At 37.0% G+C, this 17,837-nt stretch overlaps 1 protein-coding gene across 2 annotated transcripts in view; it reads right to left on the bottom strand.

Annotated features, from left to right (window-relative positions):
• ERICH3 (glutamate rich 3) overlaps nt 1-17,837 on the bottom strand; it is a 106,601-nt gene that overhangs the window by 9,998 nt on the left and 78,766 nt on the right. For both annotated transcript variants that reach the window (XM_060622022.3, XM_078451781.2), the window contains one exon: nt 9,423-9,872. In XM_060622022.3, coding sequence (XP_060478005.3) covers nt 9,423-9,872 — 450 coding nt within the window. The remainder of the gene's footprint in view (nt 1-9,422; nt 9,873-17,837) is intronic.

Below are 17,837 nucleotides of genomic sequence, written 5' to 3'. Positions count from 1 at the left end.
CCCAATCTGGTAGGATTCTAGGCAACACTGTAATATCAGTTGTCTTTAGCTTCTGACATGTTCCTGTCTACATCCCTTGCCTATCATCTGATGATCCATGTTCCTAAATCCCTGACATCTACCATTATGCCACCTTCTGGTTAATTAAAGCTCACTGGAATAACACATTCTAAATAACACATTCTAAATAAACACATTCTAAATAAACACATTCTAAATAACACATCTAAAACATTAGACCTAGATCTGCCCTCCCAGATAAGAACCTATCTCCAAAATACCCTTTCCTTCTTCTCTCCCCTCCTCCCCTCCTCCCTCCCTCTATATCTATATTTCTCTTTCTCTTTCTCCCCCTCCCTCTCTTCCTCTCTCCTTTCCTTCCCTCTTTTCTTTCTTACTTTTTCTCTTTCTTTCCTCTTATGTATTGTGATTCAATTGACCCAAAGACTGTACTTCAAGAACAGAATTAGAATGGGTCTCTTGCTCACCTTAAGGTGAATTGCTAAGGGGTAGTTACTTACTGATCCATCTGTGTTTGGAAGCAAATAATGAAATGTCTGTGTCATGTGGCTTTTGGGGGGGAAAATGGAATGACTTAACTTTATTAATCTTAAGAGAACAAGCATGAAAGTGAAAATAGGTGCATCAAATAGTTCAAATATGTATTCTGTTTAAAAATTTTTGAACATCAATTTTCCTCATTCATCCAGTATGCCAAATAAAAAAGTTTTTTACAACAATATAGTTTAGAGATGACATCAACTCATGACAATTAGATTATAGTTGGGTTTGTTATCAAGTCAATCTTTATTTTAGGAACATAGTACATATAAGCTAAATATCATCTTGCCCACTATAATAATGTTAACAGTATATAACTAATGAGTTTAAATAAGCAGTGTTTTATGTCCTTGTGTATAAATTTGCTTGGCTGATTTCTTAAATAGAAATCCCAAAGATGGTGGGACAGGAGGATGGGAGCAAGTCTGATTTCATAGCAATTACTTGAAGCTTTGTTTCATCAGAGCCAATGAGACATCTGGGTTTTTTTCTAAGTAACCTGTAGACTATAAAGGAATATGGTTTATTATATAAATATGGAGTCATTAGGTTGTACACCTAAAATAATATAATGCGCATCAATTATACCTCAATAAAAATTTTTAAAGAAATATGGTTTACAATAATAATAATAAAAAACAATGATTAAAATACACAATTAACAACTATTGAACCAAAGACTATTCTAAGAAGCCAAAAGGTATTAGCATAATGTGGAAATGACAACTCACTCAGAATGGACAGTGAAGCATGTAGTCACTCTGTCTCAGGACTGTCATCAGCACCTGGCCACGTCTGCTGGCTTGCCCCTGGAGGGTTAGGCTTTGGAAGTAGATGAGAAGGCTTTTGGAAGTAGATGTATAGTTAGGTGATGCCTGCTTCAGATTTAGCAAGAATGGGACCCTGGCCTGAGCATCAAGGACTTATTAGGTATGAGACCAGAAAAGGCTTCACTTGGTCATTTTTTCCTCAGATGTTCTGAAACTGAAACTTAAAAGCAAGAACTTGGCCAGGGTCTAACCTTGAGGGTTTCTACACAGAGGAAAGGACTGTGCACGCTGATCCCTGGCACCAGCAATGTGACACATCACTTTGTGTCCTTAACTACTTAGCTCTTCACCCCCCCGAGGCTCCTCTCCTTCCCTCTCTCTAAAGATGACCATTAAAAGCAAAGGTAACTGTCAGTTCTCATAGCCTTCATAGCAAAATAGAAGAGGCTCACACAGAGAATTTCTTAGAAAAGACCTTTTCCACTCAAATGATGTAGAATATTTTAAGATGTTTTTTAAATACCAAAATATTATTATCTGATAATGTGAGCTTTTTCATTATGAAAACATTTTAAAATAATATATACAATACTTTCCTTAACTAGGGAAATATTCTTACCTAAAACCTTAAAAGACTATAAAGTACCAAAAAGAAAAAAAAAAAGGGGGCACCTGTGTGGCTCAGTCAGTTAAGCATCTGACTTCCAGTCAGGTCATGATCTCACAGTTTGTGAGTTCGAGCCTTGCATTGCACTCTGTGCTGACAGCTCAGAGCCTGGAACCTGCTTCAGATTCTGCATCTCCCTCTCTCTCTGCCCCTCCCCTGCTCAAGCTCTGTCTCTCCCCCTCAAGAATGAATAAACATTAAAAAAAATTTGTTTAGGTGGATTAAAAAGAGTGGGTTCTGTGTCTTTGTCTCTCTCTGCCCCTCCCCCACTCATGTTCTTTCTCTCTCTCTCTCTCTCTCTCTCTCTCTCTCTCTCCCTCTCTCTCTCTTTCGAAAATAAATAAAACATTAAAAAAATATCCTAGTTTCACCATTCAGAACTACTACTTAACATATGGGTGAATCTATGTATTTTTTTAGCCTCCTGTTAGTATAGATAGCATTTTTACCCCATTTTATTCATTTACCAATGTATTGTGACTATTTCCACATATCATCAAATAAAAAAAGATTCTTCAGTAACTGCATAGAATGTTCTAATAAGTTTTTACTAAAATTTGGCTAACCAGGGGTGCCTGGGTGGCTACACTGTTTAAGCGGCGACTTCAGCTCAGGTCATGATCTAGTGGTTCACGAGTTTGAGCCCCGTGGGCTCGAGCATCCGGCTCTGTGCTGGCAGCTCAGAGCCTGGAGCCTGCTGCAGATTCTGTCTCCCTCTCTCTGCCCCTCCCCAGCTCATTCTGTCTCTCTCTCTCTCTTGTTCAAAAATAAATAAAACATTAAAAAAATTTGGTTAACCAACTGCCTGCTGTTAAATTTTGAGTTATTTCTATTTGTCCGTGTGTGTGTGCGTGTGTGTGCATGTGATTAGAAAGCTATTTTAAGGGGCGCCTGGGTGGCTCAGTTGGTTGAGCGGCTGCCTTAGGCTCAGGTCACGATCTCGCGGTCTGTGAGTTCGAGCCCTGGGTCAGGCTCTGGGCTGATGGCTCAGAGCCTGGAGCCTGCTTCCGATTCTGTGTCTCCCTCTCTCTCTGCCCCTCCCCTGCTTGCTCTCTGTCTCTGTCTCTCTCTCAAAAATAATAAACATTAAAAAAAAAATTTAAAAAAAAAGAAAGCTATTTTAAATACCACTTATAATCATTTTTGTATTTTTTTCTGACTATTCCCTTAAGGCAAATTCTTGGAATTGGAATTACTGGCTCAAAGAGCGTATTTTTAGAAGCTTTGATACATGTTTTTTATATGTTCTTCAAAAAATGAGGTATCAAAACTAACAACTTCACCTGTAATGATGAAAGGCCGTATGTCCCCATGCTTTGCCAACAATGCCACAATCTCCTCCAATTATTTCTATATTTGATAATTTTGTAATTGAAAAGTGGTGACAAGAATAGAGTTTTCACTATTAGTAGGCAAGCTTTCTAAATACATTCCTTCTTCTCTGCTTGTTTTGAAACAAAATAAACTGATCCCATCTGAAAAAATGCTAATAATCCTGATCATTTCAGTAGCAGGAGAAAGTTTTGCTAAGAACTTCTCATCTTAATTTTAAGAAGGTATGAAGTCCATAAAGGCAAAGTGAAGACATATCCAAGTTTATCCCAAGTTCCGGGTCACCTTGAATACCATCCGTGTGTTTCAATCGTTCTTTGCGTGGCCAATTACGTTCCCAGCTAGTCACCATGACAAACTTCATGACTAACACCATCTACCTACACCGTAAAGATGCTCCTGTGTTACCTCCGGCATTGAAACATGGCCCACACAAACCCAGGATTAATTACAAACTCAAGACCACAGCTGTTCGGAGATAACAGCTACAGAGAGCTAAAGTCTGTCTTCCACACAGTAGCTAGAAAAATCTTTCTAAAACTTCCAGATCATGGCATCTGTATGCTAAGACTTTTCCAGTGGTTTCCTATCTCAGAATAAAATCCTCCCTTTGGCATGCAAGTATCCTCCCCCCCCCCCCACCTTACCCCCATCATCTTCCCCCAATTTCTGTCTCTCCCATTCTGATCCTGTCACACCAGCCTCCTTTCCGGACCCTCACTCAGCAACTATGCTCCCCATATTTAGAGTTTCAATTTGTTATTCCCTCTGCTTCCTGTGCTCTTTCTTCAGATGACCACCCCTTTCTCAAACCATTACTCTGCCCTCTTCCCCTGATTTATTTTTCTTCTACACTTAGTCCAGGATACCTCATTACCGATACGGGCAGGGACTTGATGATGTTCACACCAAGAACAGTGTGGCATAAAGCAGATAACCAAAACATATTTATTGGCAGACGAAATCTATTGGAACAAATAACTGTGTGCTTTCACAGTTCATCCAGAAATGGTATTTGGACTGCAAATCATAACACACGATTGTCTTGTTCTCTCATCAGGACCATCTAACTTGCCTGCATGATGATCAAACTGAATATTACTTTAGCCATAACATTATTTAGGTTTATATTTCCTAGCCAAGCACTATGACATCTTCCCATTTACATATAAATATATATTTTACTTTATATTACAGTACTCTATTCTTAATATTTTATTTATATTCGTGATGTATAAATTATATTAACCTCACAAATTAATCTACCTTAATTGTTTCGCCATTACAACATAAAACAAAGATCGTGCCATAATGCATTAATACAGCTTAAACTGAAAATAACAGAGAAAAATAGCACAAAAATAACACTGTGCCCTATCATATTGAATTACTTCCCAAGGACACTATCTCATTGTAGCTAGCAATTATAATCTTTCACTTTACCCACTTCACTGCATATACACATCTTTTATATCAATTCATCTGATTTGTTGGTGACAAAGCTCAGTTAATAATGTGAGATATAACATAGAAGGAAAATATCACTTTACGTTATCAGTCTGAAAGGTATGTAGGCACTGAATATAGCACTTTACTACTTTATCCACTGCTTTGATTTTAGGTAAAAACAATTCAGATTAAGTTGTGTTACTTTGGACACTACAAAACATCATTAACTGAATGTAATTTTTATAGCCCACAGACCTATTCTTAACATAATCACGGCTTTTATTCTAAATCTGGTTGAAAATGATTAATTTGGCACCATACAAATATGAGAGATAATCTTCTACACATTACCTCAGCCCCCATTTTGACCTAAGGTTCTAATCAGAGATCTAAGTAAAATAGTACACATTTCAATCTTTACCACGCCTTCTAATCTAATTTACATAAGCTGTGTTTTGCAGCATAGTCACCTGTGTGACCTTCACTTCAAGCATTAACTTCGGTTCCATCCCTCTCTCCCTGAGCCATCTAACTGAAGGCTCAATTAAGAAAAAGGAACTAGCCATAACCTCTTTGCTTGGCATCAAGCAAATCAGGACCCAGCTTATTTTATCTGATTTTCTCAGAATGTTTATTCATATAAGGGTCTTTGAAACTATTTATGACTTCTTTTAATCTGTTATTTTAAGTATTTACAAATTCATTGTATCATTTCCTTGAATATACTTAAAACATCAGCACCCAAGAGTTATAATCTATGCATCCTTGAATTTTGATAGTATTAATCCTTCTACATCATTCTGAACATTTTACATGTTTTTTTGTTCTTTTGTGGAAGATGGGTCATAGAACAAATCTACCCATTCTTGCACAGAAGGCAACATATTTTTAAGAAAATTTGCAAAGTTATGAAATAAGCACTATGATGGAATACTATGTATAGTAGATAAGAGTAAAATACAGTTATGTGCAATGATATGAAAAGATGTCGAAGACACAGTACTAAGTGAAAAAAAGCAAGTTGTAAAACAAAATGTATCATTTCCATCTGTATGTAAAAATAATATATGTATATATGTAATACATACATTCATCATGTGTATAGAGAGAATTTTTTCTGGAATCAGACCTAAAAAAATATTCTCCACAGTTATGACTCTGTTGCATGGGAAAGAATAGAGGGAGAAAAGGAAAACTAGCTTTCATTTCATTTTCTTTTCATTTTCTCTGTCCCATATTGTTTAAACTTTTCAACCAGGCTTTTGTAAAAAACACATTTTATCAAAAGCCTTAAAATGTAATCCAGAAATTACACTTTTTGGAACTTATCCTAAGAAAATAACTATAGGCTTTAAATTACCCTAGGTAATAAGATACTAAAGTCCTATTAACAATAGTGAAAATAGGAAAAATATAAATATCAATAATCGGGTAATGATTAAATTATATGAAAACCACAAAACGGGATAACACGCAGACACGAAACATATTTGTAAAGATTACATAATGACATAAAAATGCTTATGGTATAACATTAATAATAAAAAGCAAGATAAAACATTTTATAAAAAATATGACAACGTAAGTTTGTAAACCCAAAGTTTAGAAACTGACCAAATGTTGAAAGTAATTCCTGTGTGTGTGCTAAATCTATGGGTCATTTTTTAAAATCTGCTCTTCTCCATTTTCTAACTATTATTTCATAAGCTATTAATAAAAAATAAACACTGAGAGTCTTAGTACATGTGTTAAATCCTAAGAAAGATTAAAAATGTCACAAACCTTGCCATCTAGTGTTGAACCTGCCTTAATAAAAAGATAACAGGGGCACCTGGGTGGCTCAGTCAGTTAAGCGGCCGACTTCGGCTCAGGTCATGATCTCGCGGTCCATGAGTTCGAGCCCCGTGTCCGGCTCTGTGCTGACAGCTCAGAGCCTGGAGCCTGTTTCAGATTCTGTGTCTCCCTCTCTCTGACCCTCCCCTGTTCATGCTCTGTCTCAAAAATAAATAAAACGTTAAAAAAAAAGTTTATAAAAAAAAATAAATAAAAATAAAAAGATAACAAAATGCTTTAGAATTATAGATATTATCAAATCAAGAGTACAGACTTCTCATAATATTTAAGAAAAATATTTAAGATAAATCTACACACTCTTCATTTCACACATCTGGAAAAAAATAAACCACCTCACTTTCTTCCAAGTGGCATAATCCTAGACTAATGTTTCTGCTATTCCATCCATCATCTAAATACAGCCTGCATTATATGCATCTTACTTTTCAAAAAGATGTCTATGTACACAAGTCCAGGCAAACAATCTATTTGTCTGAAATGGAGGTAAAAGAAGTCATAGCATCAATGTTACTAATGAACTTTAACATCTCTACCTTTTTTGAGCAGCAGCTTGTCAAATCGTATAAATTTCCTAGATTATACATTGTATGCTCCAGAAATGAGCAATGAAATCCAAGATTGAAGACTTGAATTATTTTATAAAAGGGTTTCAAATTATTTTAACAAGAATCTCAACTCTTATATGAAAAAATCCTTTTGAAAATCTCAGGGGTCTGTGTTATAATCCCAGGGCAGAAGATGGCAACCTTTTTCTATTTAGGGCCAGTTAGTGAATTCTTAGGGCTTTATGGGCTATACGGTCTCTGCCGCAATGATTTAACTCTGCCCTTGCAATGCAAAAGCAGCGTTAATAACAAACAAATGAGCATGGCTCTGTCACAGTAAAACTTTATTTTCTGACCCTGAAGTTTGAATTGAATTGAATTTTTATGTCACTACATATTAATATCCTTTTGATTTTTTCCAACCATTTAAAAATTTTAGGGGCACCTGGCTGCCTCAATCAGAGGAGCATGCGACTCTTGATCTTGGGGTCATGAGTTTGAGCCCCAACGTTGAGTGTAGAGATTACTTAAACAAATAAATAAATAAATTTTTAAAATTAAAAAAAAAATTCTTAGCTCACTGACAATACAGGAAAAAAATAAAAGTGGTAGGCCAGATTTGGCCTGTGGGTGGGAGCTTGTCAAGTTGTTCATTCCAAAATTATTCAAATTTGCTACATAACACCATCTGAAATGTTTTTATTGTCCTCCATTCCATCTTAATAATCATACCTAACCTTTAAAGCCTTCCTCAAAAGAATCCTTCACAAAAACGTTCAAGGTGTGCTTAACCAAATGGGACTTTCCCCTTCTTTTGAAATGCCGTAGCATTTGTACCTTCTCTGGTTTTACGAATGACTACTTACTGACCTTTGTCTAATTATTGGCGTGCCAAGATTTCCCCTTAGCATTTGATGGCAGGTACCCTCTGTTTCACATTACACATTTCTTATTGACCATGGTGTCCTGCACATAGTAGAAAGTTAATGATAATGATTGAATTGAAAGATAACTATTCAACATCTTCAATTCCTATATGTAGGCCACAGTGGTTTCATTACAGCTTTTAAGGTCCTATAAATGTTAGAAACATTAAAAGTATTCATAAGTTTTAAGCAGATGAATTTTAGTAATACTAAAATATGAGCACAGATTTTATCTTGGAATTAAGAAGAATGCCCACTATGTTGGCAAAGGAGACAGACGAGAGGGAGCAGGGAACAGAGAGAATTACAGGCCACAGGATCTGTGTGAAAGGCAAATATCTGGCAGGTCCAGCTGTCCACAGGACACAACTTGGTCCCTTACCTGTCCTACTAAAGTTGAGAAAGACATCAAACTTTCCACATGTCTAATGTCCTGGGACCTGATTACTGTGGGACACTCTCCACTCTTCCCATGTCAGATGGAACTATGCTGCATACTCATTCAGGAACCCCTGGGTCAGGAAGTTACTTAGTTTCAGAGAAGAACTCAAAGTAAAGTTAGGGGTTTTCTATGAAATTTTCATATTTTTATCTAAATTTAAATTCCTATTGCGCAGATACAATAGACAATCTTTAAAATCTGGAACTACTGTGCTTGAATTCAAATCCTAGGAATGCTTCTTATTAGTTGTATAATCCTTGACAAGTTATTTAACCTCTCTGAGACATAATTTTGTCACCTATGAAAAAAGAGATGATGATAATAGAACCTAACTATGGGGATATTGGGCTATTATGGGGAGTAGATGAGTTAATATATGTAAGTGTTTAGAACTGGCACATAGGAAGTACCTACCAATGTTAGCTCTGTGTGTGTGTGTGTGTGTGTGTGTGTATACGTATATGTGTGTGTGTATATATATATATATATATATATATATATATAAATGCATATATAGCTAAGAACAAATAGTATTCCTAGTATTAAATAACCTCTAAAAAGCCACACATACCCTTGCCTTCAGACACATGTTGTGTTTTATTTGATTCTTGAAAGAGAATTACCATAAGAAGGAATTTACAGAAAATAGGAAACAAGCTATATAAGGTTTATCAAGTAATTTTTAAAACACAGTAGAAGAAAAACAGCAAGCTGAGTGTACATGTATGATTATGTGATGAAGAGAGAAATAAGAAAATAATTGAATGACTCTGGCATTATCACAATAGTATTTCCCAAGCTTTGGCAGAATGCAATGACCAAAATCAGCTTCCATGCATGGGAACAATGGCAGGTCAACTCAATGGCCATACTTACCACCTTTCTCCACCCTATAGGGACCTGCTTTTTTGTCCTTCACCTTAGCAGTGCTTCCTTCCCAAAGCTTACTTTTATCCTTTTCTTTTTCTTCCTTGGAAACATGTTCCCTGGACTTCTCAGATATGCCCTCTGCAATCACTTGGGTTCCTTTCTCCATTTCTTCTTCAAGAACATTCTTCAAGCATTCCTCTATTGGCAAAGGCTTGGTCTCTACATCTGCTGTCATTATTTCTTGGTCTTCAATTTCAACTTCTTGGGAATCCTCAATTGGAAGGCAGGATTTTCCTGCCTCATCATTTTCACTCGACTCCTGAAAAGATGAACTTCTGGAACTTTTGTTTGGACTGTTCTCAGTGTGGGCTTCCCTATCCCCCAGTGTGGATTCATCTTCACTGCAACTAGAGCATGGGTGACTTCTGGATGAGGACGATGAAGCAGTTTTTATATCTAAAAAACAAAAATGATGATATCATTGTTTTTCCATTAAGCAATTGGTTTAATTGTGGGAATTTTGTTAGCAAAAATAAAACTAAAATTTTTTAATATAGGTTAATAGACTTGATACCCTTTTCACATAGGTTGTGCATAATTATCAAGATAAAAATCTATGTAATCTGTGAGTCTCCAGAAGTTTTCAATAGGAAACCACATCTAACTGAAACCCAACTGTATTTATTTATTTATTGATTGATTGATTGATTGAAAGCCATTTTATTGGAAAACATTTGTAAGTATCTATTTCATTGTAGAAGTAACCGATTAATCTTTTATTTATTTAGTAAGAGCACTTATTTCATTATCATCCTTGGTAGCCACAGTATTCTCTGTGCGTAAAATTTAAATTTGTATCTACTGTAACATCCACCATATCCAGCTAGCAAGGTGTACTAGAAAGATCTATGTGTTTGCAAACTACCAAGACACTTTAAAAATATTTTGAGGTGATGCTTCTGTGTGTGTGTGTGTGTGTGTGTGTGTGTGTGTAGGAGGAGATGTTGTCTGATCTCAGGTTCCCCCAAAAGCAGACCCTGAAGTCAGGATTCATGAGCAAGTGACGTATTAAGGATATGGTCCAGGAGAAACTCTTACAGGAATATTAGAATTTTTCCTCCCTTAAGGAAGGAGTTTGGCTTTCATATTCTGCTCCAGTCAGACATGGCTACCGGCCACCCCAGGGGAAGATAAACTCCTTGGCACTTTCAGGTGCTTTGCACCTGTGGGTGAAGCAGCTCCATGGCCCAGGGCTGTCCTCTAAAGAAGTATCCTCTGAAGAAGGTAGAGATTGCAGGAGCTGGGAGACGTGCACATGGAAGCAGTAAAAGGGATTCTAGGAGACTTAGGCAGTAATGCTGATGTAATGCAACCGATACACAGTCTAGAAACTAACTGAAGCCCAAAATGTGCTTACTACCCAAAAGCACTTTCAAAAATCTCCAAGAAAGCAACATACACACTGAATCTCTGTAAGGAAGATGCACATCCTGAAAGTCATGGCATATGCTGTGGGCCAGAGAAAGACAAACTTGCTTTTGAGTTTTTAATCAACAGATCTGTGTTAACAATTGTTTTTTACAGAATATATTTTCAAATGAAATATCCTACACTTAAAAGCTTCCTAGGTTTCTTGTTTTCTCTGTGTTCTCCTTACTCTTTTCTCTGTTTCTTTTATTTCTGCTTGGCAGCTACACAGATGACTCTAGCAGCTGATGCAGACTTTAAGGGAAGAAATACCTGTCTTTACTCTTATCCTTCTCCTTCACACCCTCCAGCCCAAATGGCTCTCGGTGACAGGGCTTAGAATTTTAAGTATAGTCACAGAGACTTATCAGAGTTTCCACAAAGATTTGAGAGATGCTACACAGCGGTAAAAAAACAAACTCTAAAAAGCCTTTAAGCAACAGAACCCCTTAAGCACAATTCCATTTGTTCTTATCTCCCAACTACCTTGACAGGCACCAGATGACCACTGTTTTCCAAGGAAACGCATACTTGAACCACTCTTTCTTTATCTCCATTTTATAAAATCTGGATATACCGTCTCTCAGTAGGGAGCACAGCAGATCAAGGACAACTGTTCTCTATCTTATTTGTCCCAATTCAGACACTCTAGGGAGTATGATCTCCCTCTCTCTAAAGCATCTCATTTTTTTTTAAAGGAAAAGAACTCTTACTTGCTACTTGTTCAATCGGTAGCTTTCATTAACTGCACAATGAGCTAGAAGGCCATATTATACTCGTTCTGTACTTCCGAAAATATTCGTGTCTACCATCTTAGTGTTGATATAATGGCTCTGACTTTTGGCTCTGAGAGTTGTTCACATAATAAAAAAAAAAAATGAGCGTTCCTCGACTTTTCTTTAGTAGCTACCTTTCTTTGGCTTCTATTAATTGTGTTACTTTAATTCAAAAGGCTGGAACACACTCTGGCTCATTTTGAGCCAGTCCCATAGAGAAGAGAGATCAGGAGAATGAATGACCTTCAAGAGGCAAGGGTACCTGACCTCCCATATAAACTCATTCCAGTTTTCCAATTTCTCTCTAACCTTGCCATACAAGTTAGTTTCTCTCTCATTCCTTTATCTCATTTTCATGCAGACACTGGGGCAAGACTTTGCCTAAAAAAAAAAAAAAAAAAAGCTCAAAATGAAATGTTTTAGGGCCATGGACTGGGATTTTCAACACTAATTTTATTTATTGTCTTAGAAATGAAGCAAATTTTTATATAGAAATTTTTGCCTAAAAGAACTTTGAGGTAACATATGTAATTTTTTTTGTCATTAGTAGGGAAAAAATTAGCTGGAAGTCATGTTAGTAAGCAACTCTGCCTCCCACCCAATACTATTTGTCTCTCTGGTGCTCCCTCCAGGTACTGATGCTGAAAGAATCTGCTCTTGGTGTTACAGTAAAGAAATGATCTGCACTCGTTGCCCAAATCTTTGGCCAAAGCCAGCATGTGTGGTACTATGATTCCATGTCATAAGCAGGACCTCTCACTTTCCACTCTGCCCATTCAGTCAGTCTCCACATCCTTCACTGTCTTCTCTTTTCATGTCATTGACAACCATTCCTTCTTCTGCATCACTACTACTTCACACAACATGAGACTGAGAGAAAATAACATGTCCTCCTGTAAGATAAACCTTGGTGTTTCAATCATGACTCAGCTACTTACTAGCTTTCACTTTGGCTGTTTCACTTACCCTCTCTAGGCTTCTGTTTTCTTGCCTATAAAATGGGGCGAATTCTACTTATTTTTCTCTGTAAGTCATTGTAGAAATCACATGACACAAAATTAACATAATCAAATTGAATAATGATTTCTTTATGACTTTTAGTCTTTCCCCCTCTATGAAATCATCCATGTTAAGTATAGCTTAATACATTTCTGTCTTGTGATTTCACCCTGTGTTATATGAAGCATAGTAACTGCAGCTACCAATTGCTTAGGAAAAAAAAAAAAAAAACAATAAAACCTGATCATGGTTATGCACCTACTGTGTACCAAAAAATGAGGTAAATACTTAAAAAACATCTCACTTAATCCCACGGAATAGCTATGTTCTTTTCTAGATCTAGAAAGTAAGGCCCAGAGAAGTTAAATAATACCCAATGTCCATTAGCTATAAAGTAGCAGGTTTTGCAAAACATTTTTTTTAATGACCCACTGTAGTAAAGCCAAGACCACTCTTCTTGCCAAAAGGCCTTCAAACAGAGAGCATCCACTGTCATGGACCTACTATTGCTTCTCTTAACTAACTCTCTACTGTCAGCACCCTAGAACAACAAATAAAAAATAGTTCTTTCCAAAACATCTGAACTCATGGAATTCAATCTGTCCTCCTTTTATATCTCTAGTGGTCATTCTCCATTTTGGCCACTGTATATATATGTGTATATATACACACACACACACATATATATATATATATATATATATATATATATATATATACACATATATATACAGTAATCTCCACTGTTTATACTGCATGCCTAGCCAAGTCAATACACACCTGAACAAGGGTGCCGACACTCACACATCCACAGTCAACACCAGTCTCACAAATTCATGAGGAGCTATGCTATCCCCTCTCATAACTGAGCCGCTGAGTTGTTTACCTTTCTACCCACTTACATAGATTCATTCATTAAATGCATATGGAGCACCCCTTATGTGTCAAGCAATGCGTTAAGGTTTAAGGACCCAGAATAAAAAATGGCAGGCCAGGTCCCTGCTTCCACAGAGACTACACACTCTAGCCAGACACTGCTTCCTTTTGTGAGAACACAATGGATCAACCACACATGTTCACTCAGATGTTTATTCATTCTCCTTACAACGACCATGGCTAGCTCTCTCAGAAGCTGCTGTTATACTCTCACCATGATCTCACTATGTTGTTTGCTTTGAACCAATCTTAAGTCCCAACCTTAGCTTTCAATCATTTCCTCACCCTCTAGCATAGAATGTTTTTTTTAATTTTTAATGTTTATTTACTTTTGAAAGAAAGACAGAAAGACAGAGTGTGACCGGGGAGAGGGACAGAGGGAGAGGGAGACACAGAATCCGAAGCAGGCTCCAGGCTCTGAGCTGTCAGCACAGAGCCTGACGGGAGGCTCAAACCCACAAACTGTGAGATCATGACCTGAGCCGAAGTCGGATGCTTAACTGACTGAGCCACCCAGGTGCCCCGAACATGGTTCTATTATAGTTTAAATTCACCATTTTCTCCATTAGTGTCCTGATTTTAACTACTTTGTTTTGGGTTTACTAGCTTGAAACCCTATGGACACTTTAAAAAGTACATAAACTCAAATATGTAAATTCAGTTAATAATGTAGATCACCCCAGGAACATACCATGCATCCCAACCCAATGAACCCAATACTCTTTCGAACTCTAATACAAATTGCTTCTCTCTCCCATTCTTTAGTCCGAGGGTTCACAGAAAAATCTGCATAGGCACTGTTCCTACTGTCTTCAAATTGACCACGACACATGAGTTTATACATCCTGCTCATACTAATAGTTCTATCTTGATTATACCCATGAGTTCATAAAACTGTTTATATTTTATATTAGATACTATGATTTAGTCAATAGTTTCATATACAATAATGCCTAATTAGGCAAGTGCTTTGTACTCATAAATATTATCGAATGAGCGTATGCTTAAGAAAATAAAACTAGAAGTCATTAAATTCTAGCTATGAACACTAACTAGTTATTTGTCTTAAGGGAGACCACATGTCTTCACACTGATAAGTCATTACTCAATTCATCAATGAGACAAATATATGCATTACTTTGTAAGAATAAATATCTATAGGTAAATACAACTCTGTTAGGGGGAGAAGAAAAAATTTTAAAAAACTTAAAAGTTTCTCCATATGTACCTTTAATTGCACTTTTTAAAACACTACAATGAATACTTAAAATACTAGGAATATAATCAAATCCTGTGTCACACTGTCCTGCCTAAGTCCTTTTATATTTATCATTAATCTACTCCATCAGCCATATATTCCACAAGACTTTACTGGGTGTCTTCATAATGCCTTTGTTGTGTACAAGGCAGATTCAAAACTGTAGAGAAATACCTCATAGGAAAGTATTTTATGTGGACTAAAAGATGAGTCTGCATTTAAATATTCACCTGAAAGCCATGCCTTCTTGCTTCAACAATCAAAAAGTGAATATGGATTGAGGAATTCTTGCCATTCAGAAAAATTAAAGTTTGACTAATCATGTAAAAAACCAACCAACCAACCAACCAGCCAACAAAAAACCCACACATATAGAGTCTGACCAGAAGGCCACCTACAATCTTCCCCTAATCTTCTCTGCTCCAAGGAGCAGTCAAGTTACACTGAAGTCCACAGAATGTGGTTTCACATCACTTATAATTCAACACGGAGGGAGGAGGCTTCCCTCAAGCTCCTCTTCAATAGTCAGGCCAAGAAATGAAGAGTGAGATTGTTGAAGTCAGTAAGTCCAGTAAATAGAATGTCTTTTGTGACTCGGGAATTTTATAAGTCTATAAGGACTATTTCTTCAACAGACTGGAAAATAGCACAAGTGAAATATTATATTTCTTACTAGAAAAAGCATTTGTTTTAATTATTATATTCTATCTTTTGCAATTCTGGGAAGAGTTTCTCTCTCTGTCTCTCTTACTCTACTCTTTTTTTTTAAATTTTTTTTTAACATTTATTTTATTTTTGAGACAGAGAGAGACAGAGCATGAATGGGGGAGGGTCAGAGAGAGGGAGACACAGAATCTGAAACAGACTCCAGGCTCTGGGCTGTCAGCACAGAGCCCGACGCGGGGCTTGAACCCACGGACCGTGAGATCATGACTTGAGCCGAAGTCGGCCGCTTAACTGACTGAGCTACCCAGGCGCCCCTCTCTTACTCTACTCTTAAGGAGCTATTTATTCTTTACCTCTTACTCATAAGCATTATCAACCAAACTGTCCATAAAAGCACAAAAGTGTATTGTCAGTGACATGACACTTTTCCCCTCAACCTTATAACATTCATCTATGACAATATATTTTCAACTAGTGAATTAGCGCCTAGGGTTGCCAACACAAATGCAGAGAAAAAGAAGGTGTCATTCTTTGTAAACGATGGAAAGTCTCACCCGTCATTCCTAAACCAGGGTGCTCTCCTAGTGGCTCTCGGTCCCTAGCGCTCATCACTCATGGGCTGCTCAGCAGAGAGCATTCATCAAGGCAGGCCCACGCAATTGTTAGCTGGCAGTTTAAATGGGACCGACTTGTCACTAGAGTGACAGCCTGGGCAATTGTTTGCCCTCTGGGAACAGGTGCAGGCAGGTTCAAATGAAACACATCCAAATACTAACAGCAAGATTCTTAATCATGTCAATAAAAAGGATGAACTGGTGTCTCAGATTCAGTGGTCACAATATGCCTCTTACACTTCTGAAGATGAAATGCTGTCTGGCTTTTTAATAGAGTGTTCCAAGGAATCTATTGTGTCATTATCAATTTTAAAGCATGCTACTTTGTTTGCTGGGTGAAACCTCTAATTTTGATACTCCACATGCTAAAAGGAATGTTTCTGAATAACACAAGGCCAGGTTATCAAAATCAAGGGAAGGGAAATAAAAGAGCCTGGAGGTAGAAGAAAGAAACAGTAATAAATGATGAGATTTTATTTCAGAATAATGGCAAAGCTTTATTGTAAATACCAAAAATGCAAAAGAGCTCTGAAAAAGGATAGCTTAATAATATCATTATTGAAACAACAAAATAAAATAGTTGGTGGGGGCGCCACGTGGGCTTAGTTGGTTAAACATCTGACTCTTGATTTCAACTCAGGTCATGATCTCACAGTCCTGAGTTCAAGCCCCACGTTGGGCTTTGCATTGGGTATGGACCCTACTTAAGATTCTCCCTCTCCCTCTCCCTCTGCTCCTCCCCTGCTCTCTCTCTCTCTCTTTCTCTTTCTCTTAAAAAAAATAGTTGGCAAATTTAATTTTTGCCTTTTAAATTTCCCAACCTCTGCGTGCTAGATTTCGTACATTGTGGTAGCTTTTATTACATATCTCTTTAAAGTATTATATATTCTACACCTAAATTGCAGCTAACTCTATACAATCTTTTTCAATAAAATTCTAATAATAACATACAGTGTAAATGTAACTAGATATCATGGCATCTTAGTATTCTTGGTGTTAAAACAATCAAGTATTCCTGGTGTTAAAACAATTAAGTAATTAGGGTGCCTGGGTGGCTCAGTCGGCTGAACATCCGACACTTGATCTTGCCTCAGGTCATTATTTCATGGTTCATGGGTTTGAGCCCCACATCAGGCTCTGTGCTGATGGTGTGAAGCTGCTTGAGCTTAGCTCTTCGCCCTCTCTCTCTGCCTTTCCCTCGCTTGTGCATGCTCTCTCTCTCGCTCTCTCTCTTTCTCAAAATAAATAAACTTAAAAAAAAAACAGTCAAGTAATTGCTTAATATTTATGAAATATCTTTTAAGAAATCACCTTTGTGAGGAATAACAAAGACAGCATACAGTCCTAGCTTTCATAGTGTAAATAACTTTGTCAGTAACTTGTGTAATGAACTTGAAAGGTAAAATTTAACATATGAAACAATAAAAGAATAAAGAATTACTGAATGATAGAGTTTCATAAAATAAAGAGATCAATGAAGACTGCTAAAGGAGGAGAGTGTGGGTGGAAGAGAAGGGGGCTAAGCTGGAATTGAATGAAAGGCCTGGAGGTGGACAGGGAGGCCCATCCAGGGAAGAGAAAGGTAAATTTGAGTAAAAGCAGAAAATGTCTGTTTTTATCTGCTCTGTTTAAAAACAAAACAAAAAACAGAAGCTAGAGAATAAGATGAACTCAAGATAAGTACCTCTAAACTGTATTGTCTTAA

Source organism: Panthera onca, chromosome C1 (assembly GCF_046562875.1).
Source record: "Panthera onca isolate mPanOnc1 chromosome C1, mPanOnc1 haplotype 2, whole genome shotgun sequence".
Classification (NCBI taxonomy): Eukaryota; Metazoa; Chordata; class Mammalia; order Carnivora; family Felidae; genus Panthera; species Panthera onca.
This window is presented reverse-complemented; position numbering and strand designations above follow the sequence as displayed.